Here is a 25153-nt window from a genome sequence, read left to right as displayed (position 1 = left end):
ATGTTTTATCTTAAAACCAGTTGTATATAATTTTCTAGCTTCTTAAAACAAGCTTAATATCTTCTAAAAGATGGGACATGGACTTTGTTTTAGTCAAAAAATCAGGATCCTACAAGATCCTCCCCAGGGAGGAACAAATACAAGTCTCAGTATCTGCTTACACCACCAGTCCCTTTTAAACACCATGTTAAGTACAGAACCTCCCTTGCAGCAGAGATACATACCTCGGGAAAGCATCAAAGCAATAGGTTTTCCTGGTGTCAGGAAAAGCCACCCTTAAGCCAGACATCAGGGGAGAATGGAGGATCACAGCTGCACACTCGTACCGAGACGCCAGGTCTACTGTGGGGACAGTACCAATGCTCTGGCCATACAGGATAATGTTCTCAGGACTGACACCATACCTGCAGAGAAAAGAAAGATCCCTTTAAAACTAAACAACCCAAACCACAACATATTTCACATCCATTGATTGCGGAAGAGAACACATTTCTAGTAGAAAATAACTTGTGTAAAACATGTCTTTTTGACAGTCCTCACCATCTACAGTGCTGTGGTCACTGCAGCGACAATGAAAAGCAAACCCTGCAGTTTAGGCTATACTCCATGTACACCTGGAAGGTTTCAATTTCCTTACAAAGCTGCTTACAAGGTGTACAGCAGGCCTGGAGGATACTCAACCTTCAAGAAGCTAAATGATTTGCTTTGTGCCAAAAGAGAAAATTAAAATGACAGCAGAAAAAAGATCAATTAATAATTAAAATTTAGAATAATCCAGTACTAATCATCCAATTACAGGCTGTCAGGACTGCCTTGTTTCATGATGAAGTATAACTGGACTGGATTGTAGCCTCTGTGAAACTGAAATTTTCTTAATATTTTTATACTGCTGAGCATAAGGGTGCTTTTGGCATCTACTGTTATATGAATAAGCAACTGTATAAAAATATCTCTCAGGAGTAAAATTTTATTCTCTTGGTAACCAAGCAGCAGCTGATGCTGGCAGTCTGTCACCACAGCCACAGGCTGATGTTTTTAAAGAGATGTTGTGCAGCTTTTTTAGCAGATTTTTTTTTCTCCCTTAGTGTTAGACATGGTCCAGCACACAGCAGGGCCTGGCTAACTCAGTTAATAGGACCTTGGAACAAAATCCTGGCATCGCAGACTTCGTTCCAGCTGCTGGGTGGGGAGGGCTGCAGGCATGCACCCCAAAGGCACCACATGCATCCAGCCCATCTGCCAGCTGTTGCATCATATAAAAGAGAGGCAGAAATGCAATAGCATCAGGGATACACAAGACAACAGGACTGGAACATGATCACCCACACAGCATTTCAGTGGGCATGGAATGATATTAATGCTGGTGGGTTTTGCAATGCCATCCTGAACTGCAGTATCATGATAAATGTGAAGTTTCCTTTCTAAAAGGTTTACAATATAAGTAGAATGTGGAAACAGATGTTTGAGTGAATCACAGGGTAACAGGACAGCATAGGGTGGCAAGAGAATTCAACACATCCAATTGCCTTAGTATGGTAATTTTCTCCAACACTGATCAGCTTTAGACTCACTCCTTTTGAAGTTGTTTCTTAAAACATCTCATATTGTAAGGGGATAAACTTGCTGTTGTGGCAATAGGTACTCCAGAGAAAAAGCTATTTCATAGTATGCCAGGTAAAGTCAGATACAGTCTACAGCATCATTTAAAAAGCCCAGAGATATGTCTGAACTTAAAGCAGCCCTTTGTCACTACAACTATTCAGTACCCAACTCCACAGAAAGGAAATGTGACAATCTGGATCAAATGAATAATTGTAAAAGGGTATTAGGACACAGAGTTAGTGCACTCTTAGCCTATCATTAGAGCAAATGCCTTTTCTGCTTTACATTCCTACTGACTGACAACTAAAAGAATCTCTGGGGCTGTTTTATTTAGGGACAGTTCCCCTTTTCAAGACAGAAGAGTTACTGTAACAGATTTATCTTTTTAGGCCCTTTACCATTAGGTCATCAAGCACTCAGCAAGCAAGACACGGAGCTTACCGCAAACATCAGCAGAAACAGCTACATGTAATATTTATTTATCCTGAGGCCAAAGGACACAGGACAACTCATGAGCGAAGGCCATGAATAATTGAGCTGTGCAAGGCCCTCAAGAGCTGAGGGCCAGGGCTTGGCTCCATGATCACCTGTGTTCTCACAAACACTGCTCAGTGGTGACTCAGCAAGCCCAGGTACTAACCCACCTAGGGGCTTTATCTTTGAAACACAATGTTCTCAAAGCAGAGGCTGGGTCCCTCCCTCACTCTCTGCAAACTTCCTTCTGTTAGATCCTTGCACAACAGGAGCAGTGATACAGAAAGTGAAAGAGAAGAGGGGAAGAGCAGACATGGGTAAGAAGGCAGCAATGAAAGGGAAACTGGGTGACACAGAAAAAGGGAAAGAATATGGTAGAAAAAGGCAAAAGACACTCTGGAAAAGGAGGAATCCTGTTACAGTCTGCTCTCCTATTAAGGAAGAAAGTCTTTCCACCAGCTAAACAGCAGCCTCTAAAAATAACTTCTTTGAAACACACAAGCTTTGGTCTCTGTGGAAACAGAGCTTCATCTGAGGGAGCAGGAGAGCCAAGGAAAATTTCTGGATATGCTTGGGCACTTCTCCTGTGGAGCCCCATCAGAGAGTTCTAAACAAGCAGGGCACCACAGCAGTGTGGAAACCGGCCTTCAGCAAAGCCAAAGCAGGAAACAACTCAGTTACCATGGGCATATGCAAAACCCTGCTTTGACAAAGGGGGAAAAAAGAGAAGAAAAAAGGGCAGGCATGCTTTTTTTCCAGACGGGAGCTCCATTACTGAGAATTGCAGCTACTGCTGTATAAATGATGCAAGCATTTCTGCTTCCCCTTACCTACTAACACAGGTGGCAAAGCTCAAAGTTCTCCAGTCTATCCAGGTCTCAATAACCCACAAGTACATGGTATGGCTTACACATTCTAGTAACCTTCACAAGCAGTAAGTTTGTGAAGGTTACTACCTAGAGCTTCAGTCCAGATCTAGCTAAGGCCCCCAAACACCCCACAGTCTATATTAACAGTAGTTTGGGGTTGGGTTTTTTTCCCCCCTGTGTTTCTGCCTCAGTAAATACAAATGAGGTTTACCAGCATTTCTGGTCTCCCCATGCTAGCATGAACTACGTGCACAGAAGCTGGTTATTAAGAATCCACACCCCAGACTCTTCTACTTATTCCAGAGTAACAAGAGACCTCAGCAGTGGGATACAGAAGACTGGGAATACTGCTGACAGAGAGCACAGCAAAGGAGGATGAGACACTACTTCTAGTTCCCCTGCTTGGCTGTATGGCTGTGGCTCAGCCATGTCCCTCCTCAGTTTCCTCATACAACAGCGATGATGGCATCAACTGCCATGCAAAGTACCTCAGACTTTCTGGATGACAGCATTATGTGCAAACCATGTATTACCTCAAAGCATCTTTAATTATGAGCCTAAGATACTGAATCCCTGCTCCCCCCAGGGCTCCAGCTTTGAGGCATGGAGCTGGAAAGTTTACCCCTGCTATTTTTACTCTCTCCTTGCTCAGTGCAGTGTCAGTGGAATGCTGCTGTGGGGACTCCAGAGTGTCACAGCTGAAGCCCTGCAATGTTCACAGCCAAAGCTGCCAGTCCTCAAAAGTGCCAAATACATATTCATTAGCAAGGCCAGTCCTTTTGCCAGGCTTACTGAATCCATGAAATCAACCTCACCTTGTATTTTTAGTTTGAATTTTTATGATATTTGCTGTCCCTTTACCTCTTACCTAAACAGGAAAGCGCAGAGAGCAGCCTGCATACAGCAACAGCAATAAATTAGTTTTCAGAAACTGTCCATTCAGATTACTTTGGTGGCACAAACCCCACTCCATAACACTGTGAGACAGTGTTTAACTGCTGCTAAACTAAGGCAGGGACTGATGGGCGAGTTCTTCCTTACAACACACAAAGTACATAAATTTACAAGGCCAGGAAAATGAGGTAACCAGCTCTTGCATTCTCACAAGGGGACTGAGTCTGAAACTGGGCACTCCCTCCTCCAGCAAACACCAATTAAATAAATCATTTTCAAGCCACAAAGAAAATCCAGCATACATCAGGAATAACACAAATCATGCCCCACTTTGGAGGGAATAGCAACTTCTAGAGCACCTTTACTAGAACATACATGTACTCAGCTCTTCATAACCTATTCAAGTCTGGCTCCTTCTGTTAGCACAAACCCATTCGTCACAAAATACTATTTATCACCTTTTCAAAATGCATTATCTCTAAGTTTAATAATCCAGAGAAATTTAGATCACTTGTTAAGTACCACAGATAGGTATTTTCTAGCATCATGATACATTTCCATAAGATATCCATTTATATTTTCAGAAATAAGTGGCTATTTATTCCTGTATGAATCTAAAAATTTACAGTATCTGACCAAAACATTGCATTTTGCATTGTGCTTCAGCAAGTACCACTCCAGCATGTCAGCCAAAATATCAGAGAAATTACAGCAGATTTTCAGTCTAAATGCCAACATGAAATTGAGAGGAAGGCATTAGATTAAGGATTTTTTGAGTTAACTGTAACAACTGTCAAATGAGAAAAATCAGATTTCAGGATTCACAAGAAACCTTGGCACACAAAAAGTGTCCCTGTGACAGCTTCTCCAGTTTCCTTGAATTCACACAAACACAGGTCTAAAATTCTTCACTGTTTTACTGACACTGACTCTTTAAATCATGAGATCTCCTCCCTTCTCTACCTTCCTCCTCTTCAGGCAATTCAAGTTATGGTACACCACACTCAATTTCACTTCACATTTTCATGGAGCTAAGAGCCAAAACTGGGTTGTACTCTGGCTTATGAAGCTGCAAAAGAGAGACCAATTTTTCTGGCCTATGGCCCAGCACACTGTCACAGGAGCAGACGAGTAATTCCACAAATGTGTTCACTCTCAAAATAATTTAAATGGCTGACAGAGAAATTTAATCAAGGACTCCACCACAGTTTTATATCACTATTACTTTTACTACCACACCAGAGTCATTTGATTATGCCATGGAGAAACCCCAGTGCTAACCAATATAAGCTGATAGTGGAATCACAGAATGAACCTTTGACTCTTGAAAATGCCCTCTTACAGGCAATTTTGGATGTTATGAGCAAATATCACACTCCTACAGGCTTGATGGACTCTGGGACTGCAGCACTAATCCAGTGATGTACCAGCTCCTCTTTTCATATCAATAATAAATGGATCAAGTAGGAGCAACTTCTAGGCACTTCTGAGGATGATCATCTGCCCTGCAGTAGCTTAATTATACCAAAGCATGAAATCACTGCAACTGGTTCTTGATTAGTGTCCTGTGACAATCAGTGATCTGTTATCAAACGCTGAGAACTGTGCTCACAGTTCAACCAAGTCCTGACAAGGATATTGAGTATCACTGGAGAGCTCAAGCATCCATGACAAAAGCAGGGATCTACACACTGCTGACTGGTGAAGCCACTGCAAGTTTGCCCTGAAAAACCAGGGTAGGTAAAGGTAAATGGTATTTCATGGCATTCTCCAGTACAAACTGTAATGAGATTACACTTTAAATTAACTGAATTATGCTAATCTGCACTGAGTGGCTTTGGGGTGACAGTTGGATGACTTTTTTTAATCCAAATAATACTAGTTTGTCTAATAATTGTTCCTTTTTGAAATATAGCCTTAAGACCCCTTTTGCTCACCTGCCTCAAGCACAGGCTCCTGAAGTTGTCACGTTTCAAAGTGGGAAACACCTTCTTTGACTAAAGTAAAACTGCTCAGGACTCACTCAGAGCAAGCCAAGTGCTCTCAAACAGTACATCCACACCCCTCCTTTCCCCCTCCCAGCTTCACCCTTACCAGGAAGTTCCTTTTCCCCCAGGCAAAAAAGAGCCAATCTGTGTTTGCAGATCTATTTATGTTTTAAAGGAACTGAAAGGTAAAACCTCCTTTGTTTTCTCTTGTACTAAGGACTCAACTGTATTTATAACATAACTTTTCTCCACCACAATAACCCAGGATACTGATTTTGGTGTTTGGTTTATGATAGATTGCTCATTTTTCTAGCACATGAACTAGCAATTTTATGTATAAACAACAAACACATTTGGAACAGTTGCTTCTGCCTGACTGGGTTTTTTTGGGTTTTTTGTTTGTTTATTTGGTTTTTTATTTCCCTAGATAGCAGGGAAGCAGGAAATAGAGTTTTCATTAAATGTGCACTGAAATTCAAGCAGGAACTTGTGCCACAGGCATGCTGATGTAATAGAATAACTTAGCCCCTACAAGCATTAATTCTTTCATATTGAGTGAAGCAAGAAGGCCACTGACAAGCAAGAAGGACTCTTGTAAAACATCCAAGAAAAATGAGCAATGATGTGGCTCAGGCATCTGTTGAACTCCTACCTTCACCATTCCACTGCTTTATGACAAAAGGAGAATAACACTCCAAACTTAGAGCACACTCATGCAATGAGAAGGAGTGAGCACCTTCCTAAATTAATTCCTAAATAACCACTTCTAAATGTTGGGGGTTGTTTTATTTTTCTAATCACAGGGACAAATACAAATCAAACCCACTGTAAGCTGAAACACAAGAAGCTAATGGAAATAGGACCTAAACACATGGATATATTCAAACATAATTCCTACTGCCCCCATTTTCTTTGCTTTAGCTCCCTTAAAACCAGCTGGATTCTGCAGACAACACTAGCACAAGATTGTAGTTTTAAATTTGAATAAACATGGGAGCTCTCTACTCATCATAGCTTTCCTCTCCTTCCAAAGTGCTTTCTTAGACCAATCTTGATTCACACCATTTAGTCCCATGACACAATAGGTAAATGGCATATAAAATGAATTTTTTACTCCAGTTATTTTTAAAATAGAGCACTGGAGTTAACTCTAATAAAGTATTGTGCATTTAATTAAGATGCTCTGTAGCAATAAACCTGGAATATAGAAGACTGGAAAATTTTGCTGGCTACTGAGCATTATCTTTATGACCACAGCATAAATAATTCACAAATACTCAGTCAGCTACTTCTAGTATATACTCTTTAGGGCAAGCAGTGCACAAAACCTATACAGTCATTCTCTGAGGTACATTTAAATAAACTGAGACAGCAGAAAAAATTCAGCTATTTTTACAGAGCAGCTCAGTCAATAGTAACTTCTGAAGGAATCCACTATCTTCACCCTCAGTGTCTATCTCATCTCTCTCCTGCTGTAAAAATACTGCAACTGCACACATAGCCTATGCTCTAATACAGCAGAGGTAAGATAGATCACTACCCCTCACAATACTTGATGTGACATTAAAACTCCAACCATCTTTTTACTGTTGCAAAGAGGCTGCACTTTTGGGTATCCTACACTCAAAACCTGAAAAATAAGGTAAACTACTCCCTATAATTGTGCACCTAGTAAGGGCTGTTATGAAAAACAAGGAAGACTTTATTATATCCATGTATATTAACACATTATCTTTAAATGTAAAGATTTCAGTTAAAACAAGTATGTGTCAACTAACACAGAAATTGATTCCCTAGGAGACACCTGACTGTAAATACTAATACTGGTTATGCATTCCCACAAGTTTTGTGCTTTCATAGCTGTTTCTTTGATTTCAGCTATTTCCAAACTGGAGAGCCTTGCCTTATTCCTGAGGCTGAAATTGCACAGTGAGCCAATGCATTTTGGCTCACCTCCCAAGCCCATCACATAACCCTCCTCACCAGCCTTGGCTCAGCACTGGGAAACTGAGGGTTTACAAGCCTGGAGGAAACAGCTCTTTCCACAGTTCTCAAACCATTTTTGCTCAGGAGCACTGTCTTCTTCTTCTGCTATTTCCATCTGTTTATTGAAGCCCCTGTGACACCTGTCTCGAGCGCTGCTCTTGCCAGGACTCTTCACATCAAACACAAACTCCTTGATGTATTTCCCTTACCCCTACACATCTAAAGCTCCACACTGAGGTGAGGCCACCCTGCTGTGGCACTAATTGCCATGAGCTGCACCTAGGCAAGGCTTAAGCCTCTGACTCATGAGCTGGGATTATTCCTGGGAGGAGCACAGTGGCTTTTGACCAGAGCTGCTGCCTGTTCCACCCATCTCTGATATTTCTCCCCTTCCAACAGCTAGAGCCCAGCTGCCCACAAAGCAGGGAATAACTGCTCCAGTGCACAAACCAGGACAGGCAAGACAAAAAGAAATGGCTCCAGTTAAGTTTCCTTTCAATGTCTCAGGCTGTACTATCTGAAAATAGCTATCACTGTATAAGCACAGAACAAAACAAGACTAAACCTGGACTGTAATGGATCAAACTACAAAGCTCACCAAAAATGTCTGGCCAGAAGGTTTGCACAGCTGGTTAGTCACGCACACTGTAACTTCATAAAAAAAGATATTCCTGACCTAAGGATCTTAAACTAGAAGTATATCTGTAAATTCAGCTGAAGGCAGTTAGTTGCCTGGATGCTATAGCAGCATTAAATGGTTTTCTCATGCTGCAATTAATACCTTGGAGACTAATATTTGGAAGATTAGGTGAAAAAAATGTAAAGCAGAGCATTCAGAAACTTTTATCTGTAGAACTTGGCCCTTGAACTGCTCAGGTAATGAATCCCACCACTCTTTGAATTCAAATATTTTCTTTTGTGTGGGGGGCTTCTGTTTTGTGATTTGTCTGTGCTTTTTTCCATTCTCGCCTTCCTTTTGTATGCTCTTTTATCTGTTTATTGTAATTTTGTTTATGCTTCAGTCTCTAAGTAAAAGCTTTTTCATCTACAGGTTTTACTAAGATCTTCACATTCTCAAATATTAGCAGCATTAAATTACTTGGTTTTGCTACAGTTATTTGATAGAGCTGACAAGCCATTAAATGTGAAATATTTGGTACCGATACAGCATCTTCCTTATATCACTTACAGACAACTGTAGCTGTATATAAAACACAAGCTGGTGAAAAAAAAAAAAAGTGTTACCTCCATAATGCTGACAGAGGAGAACAAAGAAAAAATTGAACTGTCTACACAAACAGCAGGTGCTCGCATCCAAAATCCTATTACAGCCGACATTTTCACACTGTTCTTCAAAGACCCCTGCAAATCTGAATGCTGTGTCTCCCACAGAGCAGCAAAGCTGGAGTCCAAGAGGATTACACAGGAGCTGGAATGGCTAAGGCCTCGCAGGAATGCATAGCAGAAAAAGTGGATGCAGCATTTCTTCCATGCAGAAGCATTAGTGTAGCTCAGGCAGTGATTTGAGTCTCCAAGAGAAGAGAGCAGAAAGGAAGGATGGAGAACAAGAATGGGAGAGAGGTTCTGATACAAAAGTGATCCATGACAACAAACTGGTCCAATGTTCCTAAAAAGAATCAACAGCAGATGAAGGCATCTGTCCCCAGAACATGAGTCTTTTAGCAGCCAGCATTGTATGAAGATGACTCAGCTGGCAGTAGGATTTCTCTCTCCTTTATAGACTTACACTAATATGCTCAAGCACTGTAGAAGAACCAAGTTATTAGGTAAGAATGAGCTCCTCTCAAAGAAATGCAGTATCTCAAACACGGAAGGGCTCTGTAGAGAAGCCCAGTGCAGAAGTGTCACGGTTTGTGTTATCCAGGAGGCTTGGATAGCCCTCTAATTCCCTAGAAACATTTTGTGTTTCTCTGAGTTACTCTAACCATTTCCACAGCCTTGAAGAAAGACAGTATTTTCTTTTGATTTAAGAATCAAAACAATAGGCTCTTCCTCTGCAATGACATGTCTCGTGAATCATAAATAGGAAAAAATCCTACTTGGATAAATGACACTGTAACCTCTATTTTTCCCTCATCTCATGGTAAGTGGAGAAAACACATACCAAATTTTTATTTGCTCAAAACACTGAGCTTTGTCACAGTGTGAATCTGCATATGTTTAAACATCTGCTTTCAAAAAGTGCCAAATTCACAGCCTTGCAGAAAAACTCAACTCTCCTGATGCATCTCTCCCGTCTCTCTCAATTATCCATTTTCAAGTGGATTATTAAGTATTCCAGCAAATACCAAGAATGATAAGTGGCAAATGGAAGATGACAGTCATTTCATGAAAGCAATTTATTACCTGAAAAGATTCATCCAGTATCTTTTCAGATACAAGATAACCTCAGTGTTCTGGCTTTTTCTGTGCTGTTTTTATATTGGCACTCTTGGCTTTTAAATCAGACTCATCTATTCCTTTCTTCCCAAGCATCCTCAACTTGCACATGTTCCTTTAATGAACTTTTAGCACAATCAATGTTCAACCCCCAGTAACAGTCAATATAAACCTAAGATGATTAAAAGAATATATAGCAATCACTGGGATTAACAGTACCATATGTTTTAGGACAGCAGACCACAGATAACTAGTTCAGAGCTTAAAAATCAAATTTCCTAGCCACAGCCTTTATCACCACAAACCCAGGGGCTAAATCCCTCTTCCCTTCTCTCAGTAAACACTACTTAGAATTCTGTACAATAAAACTTAGCACAGAGTCAGTTTCTTCTGTGTACTTCTGTTTGGTTGAAGTGCTTATAAAACCTGCCTTGTACTCACTAATAAACTGAAAAGACAGCACAAAGTAAGTAATTTTTTACAGAAACATATACCTGCATTTAATGATATGTAGAATCATTAAACATTAGTAAACTTAACCTGTCTTAAAGCAACAAATATTATTCTAAAAAATGGGAAGAGTATGTCTGTACATCTAGCAAAGTGCTAACTTTTGAAACTCAGATGAGAAAATTCAGTCCTGAAACCAGGTGATATGTACTTGTTCTGCTTATCTAGCTGTTTTATCTGGGATCATCAGAGTCTATGGAGTAAAAGACATTTTGCCCAGATTTTGTGAAACAAGAGGTTTCAAGAATGATCAAACAGCACACTTGGAGACTTCATTTTCTGCCAACACACCTAGTTAACAGGGCCAATTGCTTTTGTAGTTTTTTTTTAGTGAAAGATTTCTTGCTAGTAAAAACTTTTTCCTCTCAAAAAAGGATGCATACCAAGCAATTACCAGCTATGCCACAAGAATCAGAAGTACCTTGAAGTGGATCAAGGACAACTGCTAATGTAATCACTTAAGGTCATTATTTCAGCTGATGCTAAAGGTAGAAACTGATCTGCAGCTGCATCTTTGAAATTTAAAAGAATAAAAATGAGAAGAAAAGCAGCTTCTGGCAGTTATTCACACCCCTATTTGCCTGTCTCTGATGCAGTCCTTGTAAAGCATGTAGGCTCCCTGCTCGACTGCATGCAGGATCACCACAGAACAACTGGTTATGCAGGAAAAAATGTTAGCAATTCCTGTCCATGCCACACTGGCACTTCACTGCCTCCCAATAAACCAGCACAGCATAAAGAAGTCTTGTACTGCTGGAGTTTCTATTTTTGAAATAAAAGATAACAGCACAGTTCTTGGAAAAGAAGTGTACTAATGTCTATGTTACTACTCAAGCTGGCATTTGGCCATGAAGGTTTTCTGCAGTTCACCATTTCACAACATGGACACTTTCAGCTACAAGCTACTACTCTTTACTCCCCCAAAACACATTTTTCCTATTTAGCTCTGCACAGTTCCATTTTACAATTCCAACGGATATAGTGTTTCCCTTTCTCCTAATACCATAAAGCTTCCAAAAGAGAGGCAAAATGGGAATATGAAATGAGAATTTACAAAAAAATTTAAGGAGGAAGTCTGGCCAATTCTACAGTGAAGAAGAGGAAAGAACATAGTTCACATTGCCCAGAAACACCAGGAATAGTGGAAAGATGAAAAACAGTAACAGACAACAAATGATGCCTGCTAAATCCTCCTCTGCCCCTCAAAATTCCAGTAATTAAATGAGGAAGTTTAAGCTAACACTGCTACCTTTATTTCAAATTAACACACAAATTAATGTACTAAAAAGAATAATAGAAAATTGTTGTGAACGTCAACCAAAGAAAATAATAATCTTTAGTGCAATTTCTCCTGCTGCTGAAATGCAACAGATTTAAAACTATATCCAGGTAAGAAATATTCATGACACAGAGGGTTTATGTTCTTTATTATGAATATTAGAGTGGATTTTTGGATAGAAAGAGTAATTTCCTGAAATAATTGGAAGGTGCCAGATCCTATTTGTGTCAACAGTGTCTGTTCAATGCTCTACACAAAATGATCTACAGATCTTAGAAGAGCTTTGACAGAAGGACATCCAATTTGGAAGGGTGGGATATTTGGCACCAGATTCCTTCATCTCAGGATAGAAAAGAACTCAATAAATAAAGGAGACTTTACAACCCACTCACTCTCTACAAAACTCTATGAACATTTGGGATTTATGACAATATTATCTTTCAAGATCTATCAAAAATTCAGATGCAAATTATCTTCAAGTATGTTCCATCACCTTCATTTTTTATTAATTACAAATCAGAACAATTTCTTTTTCTAAAAGCCAACTTTTTGCCTCATATTCCTTTACAGATAGTCATTTCTGCATTATCAGATTGATTTTTAGTACAAATTTCAAAGAGAGGATAAAGAACTAATTGTACTGGGCCTATGCATAGCAGTCTTTAGAAGTGAACATCACATTACATGAATAATTAGCAGGAGTTCAGGGGAGAGGGCAGACGGTTTTGCTACCACAGAAGCAGAAGGTTGGAAGCTGGCAGAGACAGAGCAAGTCAAAACCTTTCAGGCATATTGGACAGGTTTAAGGTTGAAACCCCACTCGATATCTTAAACTGCTCTAGTGACTCCTGAAGGGTGCTGCTTCTTGTGTCAGAAAGTGCTGCCTGCAACACACGGTTAACTGCCAGTGTGTTTATTAACCAGTGTGAGCAAAGGTTACACCTTCATAAACCCCTCTGCATAAATATAGCAAAACTGCAGCTGAAACATTACCCCACCTCTCCCCACAACTTTTACAGTTTGTTAAACTTGAGGAGATGCTCACACCCAGACTGAAACAGTAACTTTTTCTGTAACACTAACACACATTAAAGCCCATGCTTTATCAGAAAAAGACAAGCTTTCTGCAGTAGGGAGCTACAACAAAATATACTACAAACAAAATGTGTAATACAACTTAAATATGCAAGTTGAGGTATATTTCAGTCTTGGTGGAAGGAGGAAACTGACTGACTCTTTAAGTAGCTGCCTCAAGGTAAGAATCGGCTAGGGAACACCTCCAAAGTAAATATTTTATGAAATCAGTTACTTCTTTCAAAAATAATACAAAACAACACTTAAAACATACAAACACCCTTATGAGAAATGAAGTTCTAAACAACAAATAGCATGTTGGAAAAGATTTTTGTAAATATGCTCTGGAGAACATGCTCCAAAACCAAGAGCATTTTCTTGAAAGATGCCACTTTCTCCAGGCTGTCCTATAGCCAAAATTCCACTTAAACAAATTCATCAGATGTTGGGGAAGACTATACAGAGTTGGGACAATGATTAAGTTCAGCCCAAGCTGGTCCAATGCTTAAGGCAGCAAATCAACTTCTCAAACTTTCCTTTTAAGTATAAATGGTTCTATACACCACTTAGCTTATAAAGTGCTCAACAGAAGTTTACTGTGTACTGTTGTTGGCTTTTATATGTTGCATATTATTAAGGCTTGCAATATATAGTGTAATAGACAAAATATCTTGTTTAATTTATTATAAAGAACTATGAAAATGCATGGAATAATGTCAAAATAATCTGAACCTAATCTCAGTTTATCTGCACACTGGGAAAAAAACAGCTGGTTTTGCTTCTTTGCTGATGTTGAACACCATTTTTTCAGCTCTGTAAGGACATTCACAGTAAAGCTAACTATAAGTTAGAAAGAATAGTTAGAAAGATTCTCTAATCTAGCAAAACCCATTGTAAGCAACCTTATTAAAAGAAAGATTTCAAGTCATACTAGTAAAGGGTGCTTTCCTGAGAAAAGTGTTGAAGTTGGCCTCAGACCTTTCAGATTTCTTGGCTCCCATTATCCACTACTCCACTGCTCCACTACTCTTTCTGCTGCACACAGAAAGAAATGGCCATGCCATAGCACAAAGTTAAAATTAACTGGTCTAACATACTGTGATCTTAAGAAATGTGGCAGTATCCTGTAAAAAAATAATAACAAAAAAGAGTATCTTAGAACTTCTTGCTGGCACTGCATGCCTTGAGAAGGGCCACTTGCCAGACACTGAGCTATGCAGCTCAGTTAGCAGCATGCCTTGGCTGATAAATAAGGCTCTCATGAGTCAAAGTTCTTAAAGTAACATTTCTATATGCAAGCAGGCTTTTTTAATAAGGCACAGTAAAACTAATCCTCCTAAAAACATAGCTCAAACTGTCTAATGTGAAATCAATTCCTAATCAACAGCTGAAAATAGAACTTTCATCTTAAAGGTACACCTAGAAAGAACTTCAAGAGACTGTACCAATAAATAATATTACTGTCAGAAAAGCACACATGTAGTTCTCTAACAGATTTGCAATACAAAATAAAAACCAGAGGCAATACTTTGAGATTACCTCTCATTTAAATTTTTCCCTTTAGAGTTTGAGGCAAGTATACTTACTTAAAACCTCATCTTCTACATCAACATCATTTTCATTTGTTCACCCACATGGAATTCCCCTTTTTGAAAGTTGAGAGGATACAGATTTATTTGATGATTATAGGGATTTTCCCAAAGATGTGCATGTGCTTATCAAGAGACATGAAACCAAGGGTGGGAAGGTGAGTGGGCATTGAGCCAGATTCTGCTGTTTAACCCAATTCTGTGCCTTTGTATTATTTGGTCTCATAGTCAGCAAATCCAACCACAATGTTTAATTCTAACAGGAGAACCTTTGTTCTCTAAAGCTAACATAGTGGTTAAAAATATAAAGATATGGATACAGATAATAGCAGTATAACTCTGTCATTATACAACTGATCTATGCCTGCACCTTTCTGTGATTGCTTGTGGGCAGCAGAGCTTAATGTGCAAATAACAGTAACTATTTTTCTCAAATTAGCCATTGGAATAAAGAATGCAAAGATGTTCCTCTGTCCTTAAGCTGACACTGTGCACTATTCATCCATCCCATTCTACATTCTTAGCCTTCTGTTAAAAGCATCTTTATTCCACTATGTTCATACAGCATTTCCTAGGTTTACAATCCCACATTTCCCATTGCTCCCAAAACCTGACACACTGAAAAAAACCACTGCCAACAAACCACTCAGTTTTAATCAGGAATGAATCTGAACTTCATCATCAGATGTCAGGCTGAGCATGCAAGACCAAAGTAAGTCATTCATCTAAAAACTGGAAAGCAGGGCAGTCAAGATGAAGCAGCAGCAAATGGGTCACTGCAACTGCTTATTCAATTCACCAGTGCTCATCTGCAACAATCTCAATTATCCACCACCAAATGGCACAGGAGATACAGGGAGATACTGTCTATTGGTTTGGTTTTGTATTTTAGGCCATGCAAACCCAAGCTTTAAGAGTCAGACAAAAAACAATTCTTAATCACTTCATTTCAGACACTGAAGAGCCATCAGCACTCAAGAACTGTAAAAATATTTTTTTCCTAGATTCACTTCCTCATCTCGTACACAGGTGGCTTTAATTCCTCTCAAGTTCAGTGGCAACTGAAGCTATCTCCTAATCCACAGGAAAAGATTTCTGAAGTTAGGGGCTACGTGGCAAAAGCAAGCTTGCATGTACACAAGTATGTTAGGTACAACATATCTGCACCTTGTTTTATGACTCCTTTCAACTGCTTCCAATGCAGCCTTGTAATTAATTTACATTTGTAAAGGAGAGCAGAAAGAATTCTTAGTTATTCATTAAATTTTTTATCAGCTTTGGGAAAAAACTCCCATGTTATTTGTTCATTTTCTTTACTAGTGCTGCATAATCTTGAGGCTGTTGGCATTTAAACCAACACAGAATAAAACTGCGGAACTTAAAAGCGGGACTGGGGCAGGGATGAAAAATTAGTATCATCATACTGGCACATCATGTTACAAGGAAATAGGAAATTCAGACCTTAGTCCAAGCAGTGAGACTCTAAACAGCCAATACTTGGCACTGCTCTTGTACTAGTCCATCTCCACATGAAGAAACATCACAGGACCAAAAAACCCCAGAAAACTGAAAAGGACCTGTTTTTTTTCATTCAGTGTGGAAAGAGAAATAGCCATTTGTTGACTGTCAGTTTTTCCCACAAAGTCAGTTGCTAGCAGACAACCACTTGCATACCCTGAAATGGTTTCCACCTATCCATTCCCACAGCTACCTACAGTCCTGGACAGCACTGCTACTTTTTTTTTCTTTTGTTCTTTTTATTTATGTTCACAAGCAATAAACCAGTGTAAACTCAGCCCAGCACTTTGGAATGTTTCTAAGCAGCAGAGTAACATAGAGTAAAGGGTGATTTTTGGAGGGTTTTTTTGGTTTTGAGGTTGTCATGGACTGGAGACTGACCCTGTCTTCAGAGCAAAGCCTCTGAGGTTCACAGAGTCCAGCTCGAACTCCCCTGTCAAGAACAAACTGAACAAATCTAAGAGCTACCATCAACATGCACAGGTCAAACAGCCATGGCAGAGCAACCACCAGCTCAGCCTCCAAAGGTGACATTCTGCACCTAGAGAGAAAAAGCTGCCTTTCATCTGCACTTCATGTAATTTAGTGCTAAAAAGCAGACAGTTACTCCAGCATGGAGGGTTTAGCAATATATTCTTCTAGGAATCTTTTATATTCAATGCTCTGATGATGCTGAGAACCAGGTCCTACAACCTTAGTACCAATATCTCCAGTTCATACAGTTGAATTTCAGGATTATCCACACTCAGGAGAGCATGTAATGTTAGCCAAAGGCTCTTTGGCAGCCAATTTCTCTTTCCAAATAACACCAGTTGCAAAACATTCTTGACAGCAAAAAGTTTCCTTTTTTTTTTCTTTCCTTTTTAAACGAGCTTTGATCTTGTAGTCCTGACAGAAACAGGAAAATATTTAACAAAACTACTTTTACTCCTGTGACTAAAAGACGTAATACAACACCAAAGCTCAGTAAACATTTTGAATAACTTTGAACACCAGAGCACCTGTTTTGAACAGTTGTTGGGATTTGTCCCAGGGACGCTCATCATCTGAATTAATCTCTGCTCATTGCATAGACAACAACAGCAGAGGACTGTGCATGCATCTATTTTTGCTCAAAGTTATAGCAGCCTTTCTTGAAGAATTGACCATGACAGGAAAAGTTTTAGAGGACAGTAGCTTTAACAATCCTTTGGAGACACTGTAACAACATTATTGAATAGCTGGTATGACTGAACAATCTACCAGGTGATGCTCCATGAAGAAAGGAAACCCTGTTACTCCAGGACCATTAATTGTGACTCTGCCAAGCACTACCTTTTGACATGCCAGGATTTATTTGGTAACTTTTTATCAAAACCTTTAAGCATCCAGTCTAAAGAACTTGGCTTAGATCATGCACAAAATATGGTGCCAGTGAAACAAGATTCTGTTGCAAAGAAAATTAAAGAAGAAATTGACTATTTTGATTAGACAAGGCAAAAACCCCCTGAAGCTATTATTCACCTGGAAAGCAGTAAGCACCTCATCACATCAGAATGGAGACAAACTAAACTGACACAACCTCAGAAGATTAGTTATCACTCTGGCCTAATCCAATTAGGTGTGTTCCTGATTTTACTCAATGTAAGACTTCTCCACCAGCTCCTACACAGGAAACAGCAATAATCTCCTGATAATCAGCACCACAAATAACAAAATTCCTGCATAATTAAAAGTTTGGTGTGCATTTTTTTTTTTGGCAAAATAGTTTAAAAAAACTACTTAAATATTCTATCCACTAACCAGTGATCAAAGGTCTGTGGATTTTACTACACCATTTCACAATTCAATTCCTTTCATCACGCCATATTGACCAAGAAGCATAAGGAAAACGAAAAGTGAACCAATGCTCTCCTGTGGATTGAAAGACAAATTCAAATGCAACTTTTTGAGAATTAAGGATTTAACATTACAATAACATCCATTATTTATTAAAATCCTAAAAAAATTCTAGCTTATATTGTGCACCATGAAAAACAAATTGAACTGTATCTTGTTAAATGCAGCAAGAACAGCTTTTCTAAGCTATTTATTAATTATATTTTCTTCACCTTCTTTCAGGATCCAAAAGATGGACTAACAGGTTCTCCTCTTTGTTACTTTATTACAGAAGCAGAGGGAGTGGGGCAGCAGAGCCTTCTTTCTTTTGACTGGGATTTTAAAATTCTTCACCAACTTTCTTCAAATGTTTAGGGAACATACAAATTGATTTTAATATAAATAGCATGTGATTGACAAAGCAGCCATGGTTTTGTGCTTAAGCACTGAACCCAAGCCCTACATGTGCATCCTGTTTTTAAGTACTGTACATTGTCTTAATGTAAAAGTGTTAGAAAGTTCAACCTTCCCATGTGGGATTCAGGAAAAGGGGGGACGAGAAGGACAATCAAGTCATTTTGCACAGATGTTGCATCAAGACAATCAGCTATTAGGATGAGAGACACATTTGAACAAAAGACAGTCTGATACACATTCTCTTCAATTTGGTTCTGATTTTGAAACAAACAGAACAAACTCAGCCCAACCTGCCTAAAATAAAACATGTACAGAAAATATCTGTACCAATAAGACAGAAAATTCTTTCTGAGAAACATTAAGACACCAGATGGAAATTTGTAAATCAAGTGGAAAAAAAAACATATAAAATACCAAATTAACCACTGATCAATACTTGATAGTGGAATGAAAACAACCAATGCTACAATTACAGCCTCTGAAGAAAAATCTATAAAAATACATTCTAGGGGAACAAAACTGTAGGTCAACATCTTTACTGGGCTGAAAGACAGTTAGAATTCAAATTTCGTAAAATCATCCTTAAGATAGAGTTTATTTATGAGAAGAAATACTACATTCCTTTAAATTAAGGAAAATAAGTTTCCTTTACAAAGACCAAAAGAATAGAGAATAGTCGAGACTGATTTTGCAAAGACGGGCTGATTAATTGAAACGGAACAAAAGAATTTGATGATTTTGTTTTTTCATCCACTGTTTTCAGATAGTTTTATAATCATTTGTTATGCAAGGTTTGATTACTAAACGCGTATGTGATAGCAAGATCCTTGTTTCAGGACCTTGAAAGAATACAGTCATGATCTGCAGCCATGATGGCAAAACAAACTGATGCCTTGTAAGGCTGACCTAGAACAGAAGCTAGACAGAGCTAAAGGATAAAGTAGGTATTTATTAAAAGGCCTTAAAGGATACACCTTGGGCAGCACAAGAGTCTGGCCAGGGCTGTGCCCAACATGAACCCAAAATGGTCACAAAATGGACAACTGGTCACGAGGTCTCACACTTTTATAAGCTTTGGTCCATTTGCATATTGAAGTTAATTGTCCAATTATAGCCCCAGGTTATGAAGTTCCATCCTCAATGTTTTTCTCTCTTCAATTCACCACTGTTTATACTTTTCAGCCTGGAGTTTGTAACAGTTGTCCTTAGTCTCAAGTTGGAAAAAGATTGTTTTGACTACCTGCCGTGTGAAGAGAACTTGCTAACACTTAATATGAAGCTCAGAGTAACACACTAAAGCAGCACAGAATGTGAAAAATATGAAAGCTAAAACTTAAGGCATCACTGCCAGCTCACTATCATTTCTAAAATTTGACAGCTTTCTCCGAGCACAGGGTTAATCCCCACCTTCCTCAAGGCAACTTGCAAAACATGTAGGTAAATTAATGATTGCTAAGTATCAGTGGTACTTCAGAGGCACAATTTAAAAGGAAGAGTCTCAGACTTCCAACATTTTAATGATTCCTTTCTGCTGCCAGGTGGAACGTCTGGTGGATTCAGAAGAGCAACAGCTTCCCACGGAACTTAGCACAGATGACTAAATGCTTTTGATTGCACAGTGAACCTCTATTTTAAGACTTCACTTTTAACTTTGCATTACAGTTCACTACCATATGACTGGAGGCCAAACGCCAGGAATTTGCATTAAGAATAAAAGCATACACAATCTCCTGGAGCTACTGAGAAACTGCTGCAGCAGGAATGCTATAATATGACATTTTACCTCAAGAGGCATGCTTGTATTTCTGCTGCAGAATATTTCACTAATCGTGAGCTACTTGGATTGAGGACTAGCAAATGATCAGTCTTGTAAAGTTCACACTGTTACTTGGAGAATTCATCAGCAGAAAGGCTGATGAAAGGTTTCAGCTCATATCTGTTACAAACACAGTCATCTGTTAATAGAATTGATTAACTTTCAATTGAAGCTTACACTTTACAGCGACCAACTTCTTTACTGGGCACCTAAAATACTGTAATCATAAAATCACAAAATTGTTAACATTGGAAAAGGCTTCGAAGAGCATTGAGTCCAACCATTAACTCAGCACCACCATGTTCCCCATCTGCTACATCCACACGCCCTTTTAACTGTTCCAAGGGTGGTGATGCCACTGCTTCCCTGGGCACCCAATTCCAATGGCTTTTGGCTCCTATAAACCTAACCAAGGCTAACTACTCTAACTGTACCCTCAAGGCACACTAAAATGTGGAATTACCACACACAGCAAAGTAAGAGCTGGGAAATTTCAACTCCTCAATTTAAGGTGGAAAGCAGAGCCTAGATCTTGTATAAACCACTGAAGGGACACTAACGGAAAACTACAAACCTTTCCAGTCACATATTTATTGAAGAAGCCTGATCCTCTCAGAGCAAGCTGGACATGTGGTGGCATCATCTACTGGGTCAGGTTTCTTAAAAGATTTAAGTGAAGGAACCTCTTGTTTCTGGGCCTATGTAGAAAGCAACGATATACTAAATGCCTGTCAGGACAGAAGAAGCTCCTCCAAGCTGATGAAACCACTTTTTCAGAGCTTGAGAAGGTTTAAATGAAACAGTATCATCAACTAAACATCAAATGAAAGAGACAAAACAGACATTAAGGAAGAGAGAAGGACCAACATTACCTAGGCTTGGTTTAGATGTAGCACTTTTCATCCCTTGAATCCTATTTACATCACCCATATGTGTTGTAGTGGCAATTAATAATTTATTATGCATACACCATATCAAAATCACTTCTTTACATAAGGCCATGTTATTTATATTCAAAGAAACATATCTTTTTTAAAGTCCTGGAAAACAAGCCCAGAATCTGGTCTGCTCACCAAGCAGACAGAACATGCAATGGAAGGGTAACTTCTCCCTACACCTTTCTCCCCCCGCTCTTTGCTTGACTTAGGCAGAGCAATGTCAAAAGGCATTTGGACTCCACAACTAACCAATCCCTGGATTCTTGCAAAGCCAATTATCTAAATTAGTAACAACTCCTGTCACTATTTCTGAAGCTGGCACATATCCCCAAGATAGACATTAAATACGCATTTCATGCAAGCCAAGTTTGTCTATGAATGCCAGAGCCAAGAACTAAAAATGTTCATCGCTCTTTTCTCTTGGCCTACTACAATTTAAGCTTTTTAAAGCTCTTTCTTTCAGGACATGTTCTGTGAGGTCATACTTTAAGAACCACTTATGCAACAGCAAAAGGAGCTCATGGTTTCTGTGGACAGAAGTGAGAGGCCCAGAGACGGCCATCAGTCATAGCCAGAGCCAGCAATTCTGCTCAGGATTTTCTAGAAGCCAAGGGCTCACTGTTTCCACTCACCATGCTGCCTCTTGCCAGAGCCTTCTCACTGTTGCTCCATACCTTTGGATGCCACATACTTTGGCATCTCCTGGCAGACACCCCAGTTCTGCTTCCAGATGTCAACACCTTTTCCCTCCAGCCCACTACCATAAGCATTGGACAGCCACTGTTTGGAGGCCAAAATAGAAAGACATCTACGTTGCAGGAGCTTGCACGAAATGCCAAGCATGTCACACAACAACAGCAGTTCCTGGTAAGTCCTAGACAAGGCTACTGCCAAATTCAGGCAGAGCTTTGGCTCACCTGGGTTACCTCTAAGTGTAGACAGTGGCAGGCAAGTCTCGAACAACAGGTTTATTGCACTCTGCAAGCTCAAACAGCAACCAATATGTCCTACTCAAGATGGAGATTTTCAATGGCGAAGCAATGGCTAACACAAATTACAACTGAATAATCCTCTAAATCTAGAAAAAGCCAAAGGATGAAGGTTTGCCCATCATTTTAGCAAATAAAGCCATCCAGTAAATCACACTGTAGCTGTTCACAGAACATCTAGTGAGGCCACCAAAGTAGCTGAAACCATTTACAAACCCTTCCCTTCCACTCAGAAAGGTTAACCATGCAGACTTATTAGGATTAAAGGGAGATACAGAAATACCTTGTCCCCAGTATCCATTTACCTTGTTCTGAGGGCCTGCCAGGCTGCATCAATGTCTGCATACAGGTTTTTCTCAGAGGGCTTGCCGGTGCTCACTCCGTAGCCAGAGTAGTCGTAGGAGAAGACGTTGCAGTTGATGCGGGAACCAAGGCCAATGTAGAAGCTGCACATCTGGCCCAGGTCCACAGCATTACCGTGCGAGAAGAGCAGCGTGTACCGGCCAGTGGGGGCACAGCGAACGAACATGCAGCCCAGCCGGTTATCTCGGGCCGTGCGGGAGAAGAACACTTCCACGGCATCCAGTTCCCGCTGGGAATACTGCCAGTCGGCCCGCTCGCTCAGGTGCAGGCTGCAGGTGCCCGATCCCGTGGGGGTGCCCGCCCCGGCCGCCGCCCCGGGCTCCTGCTGCTGCTCGGGCTGCAGCACGGTGTACGTGGGCTCCGGGGGCAGGAAGGCCAGCTTGGCAGCGATGCGGCTGGGGCAGGGCGGGCAGCAGAACAGCCAGCACAGCTCGCCCAGAGAGAAACCGTTCATTCTGGGGCCTTGTTCTGGCATCAGAGACGCCGGAGAAAAGCTAAACCTCTCCTGGAAAAAAGTCACACGGAACCGACCCAGAGCCCTCCTCCGACGCGACCTGCCGCCTTCCTGCGAGGCCACCAGCTGCCCTCCCAGAACGCAAACAATGGCAACCTTGGAAGAACTACAGTTCAGCAACAGCAATGCAGCTCTTCAAAGCCTGGAAACTGCTTATACAAACCAAAAACACAACCCAACGAAATACAGATGGGCTACAACCAGCCCTCAACCCCCCCGCCACAACTAATGCTATAGCAAATGCAACTCTCTAAAACCCGACCCTAGATTCCCCTCACCGCACGTGAGCCACACGTACACATTTACAAAATGAATTCCCCGATGCCACGGCTCAGTGCGGCGCCCAAACCCCGGAGCCGGCCCCCCACAGGGAACATGCAGGATCCAGGGAAGCACCTTCCCGCACGCACCGCACCACGCGCGGCCCCACCCGCTCCGCCCCGGCCCCCGGGACGCCCCGCGAGGTAGCGAGGGGCCCCCGCAGCGCCACCGCCCCCGGCCCGGCCCCGGCAGCGTCCGCGGGAGGAGGAAGATGAGAAGGAAGAGGAGCACGAGGAGAAGGATGAGGAAGGTCGCAGGGGAAGGGGAAGGCAAGGTCGAGGCTCAGCCGCGCGCGGCCGCGGGCAGGGCCATGCCGGCTGCGGCGCGCAAGCAGGAGCGGGCAGCGGCCATGTCCCGTCTCCCCCTCCGCGCCGCCGCAGCGCTTCCGGGTTACGGGCGCGGAGCGGCGCCGCCGCAGGTGTCGGGGCGGGTGCGGGGCTGTGCCGGGCCGCGCCCGCAGCGGCGCCGCTTGGGCGGAGCGCCGGGAGGTGCGGGAGGTGAGGGAGCGGGTCCCGCAGAGCCAGCCGGGACGCGGGAGCCACCGCCGGGCCCTTTAAGGGACCCCCCCCACAACCCCTCCGCCGGCCGCCCACCCACGCGCGTGCGCGGCGGGCCGGGGGCGAGGGGCGGCGCGCGCAGGGGCCATTTGGCGCCTTCTGAGGGGTCCGTGAGGGGACCCCCGGCTCGGGTCACCCTGAGCTCTCTGGGGGGTCTGTGAGGTACCCCCGGCTCGGGTCACCCCGAGCGCTCACACCGGGGGCAGTGCCAGCCCTCGGAGCGGGGCCCGGCGGGCCGTGTCAGGGGCTCCCTGTGGCCCTCAGCATCGCTCCTCGAGTCGCCCAAGCTGTGCAGCAATGCCAGTGAGCCGCTCCTCCGCAGTGCCCGGCGCTCCGCTCCCCGGCTGCCGAGCGAGCTGTGCCTCGCAGGCTCAAAAGCTCTGGACGGTCTCTGGATTTGCCGGCAGTTTCAAGAGATACAACGGAAAACTTAAAACGGTGCAATTGCAGAAGCCTCATTTCCTTAGAAAATGAGGGTAATGATCCGTATCCCACATAATTCATTGAATAAATTAGCAAATTGCTTAGAGCATATGGCAGACCCCATGGATAAGTGGTACCGCATCTCCAATGCATGCTCCGACCCTGAGAGCAGAGCGCAAAGATTGTGGGGAAATGATGTTTATCTGTAACATTCTGTTGGTAACACAGGGTATAACTACTGCCCCTAATTAACCAGCATTGCATGCTTACTGAAAAAAAAAGTCACATAGCCAAAGTGAAAATATAAGGAAAATTACGCCTGTGCAACTGCACTTACCCTGGAATTCTTACACTTCCAACCAATGTCCTGACTTGAGGCATGGTGAGTGTGTTCACCCCTTTGTGTTGCTCTCCTACTGTTTGCCCATTACCTAAGTGAAACTTTGTTCCTATGAGGAACAAACTTTCAAAAATTCAGGAACTGGGGGTCATTTAATAAGTTACAAACCTGAGATGCCCTTGCCTTCATTTTCATCGGGTAACGGTTGCCAACTCTTAAGAAAACTCAGTTCAAAACCTGCGTACAAAAAGTTGGTCATGTGTGATACTCCTTTGTCTTTGGAGCTGGAATGTCAAAAATTAGCTCAGCCCCCATCCACAGCAGTCTTTAGTTTTGCTAACAATGGGAATTTTAGAAATGCTAAAATCAGCCAGCAATAATTGTATCTATGCTGACTGTTAAGCAAGAAAATAAAAGAGAGAAATATGTTATCTC

General features: G+C 41.5%; 1 protein-coding gene across 1 annotated transcript in view; it reads right to left on the bottom strand.

Moving 5' to 3' along the window:
- ABHD17C (abhydrolase domain containing 17C, depalmitoylase) overlaps positions 1 to 23757 on the bottom strand; it is a 28167-nt gene extending 4410 nt beyond the window's left edge. The window contains exons 1-2 of the mRNA XM_009089983.4: positions 22506 to 23757; positions 225 to 404 (exon numbers count right to left, since the gene is read on the bottom strand). Of these exons, the coding sequence (XP_009088231.1) occupies positions 225 to 404; positions 22506 to 23038 (713 nt within the window). The 5' untranslated portion in view covers positions 23039 to 23757. The remainder of the gene's footprint in view (positions 1 to 224; positions 405 to 22505) is intronic.
- Between the last annotated feature and the right edge of the window lie 1396 nt (positions 23758 to 25153).

The sequence above is a fragment of the Serinus canaria genome, chromosome 10 (assembly GCF_022539315.1).
Source record: "Serinus canaria isolate serCan28SL12 chromosome 10, serCan2020, whole genome shotgun sequence".
NCBI classification, from domain to species: domain Eukaryota; kingdom Metazoa; phylum Chordata; class Aves; order Passeriformes; family Fringillidae; genus Serinus; species Serinus canaria.
Note: the sequence above shows the minus strand (reverse complement) of the source record. Positions and strands in the feature narration are given on the sequence as shown.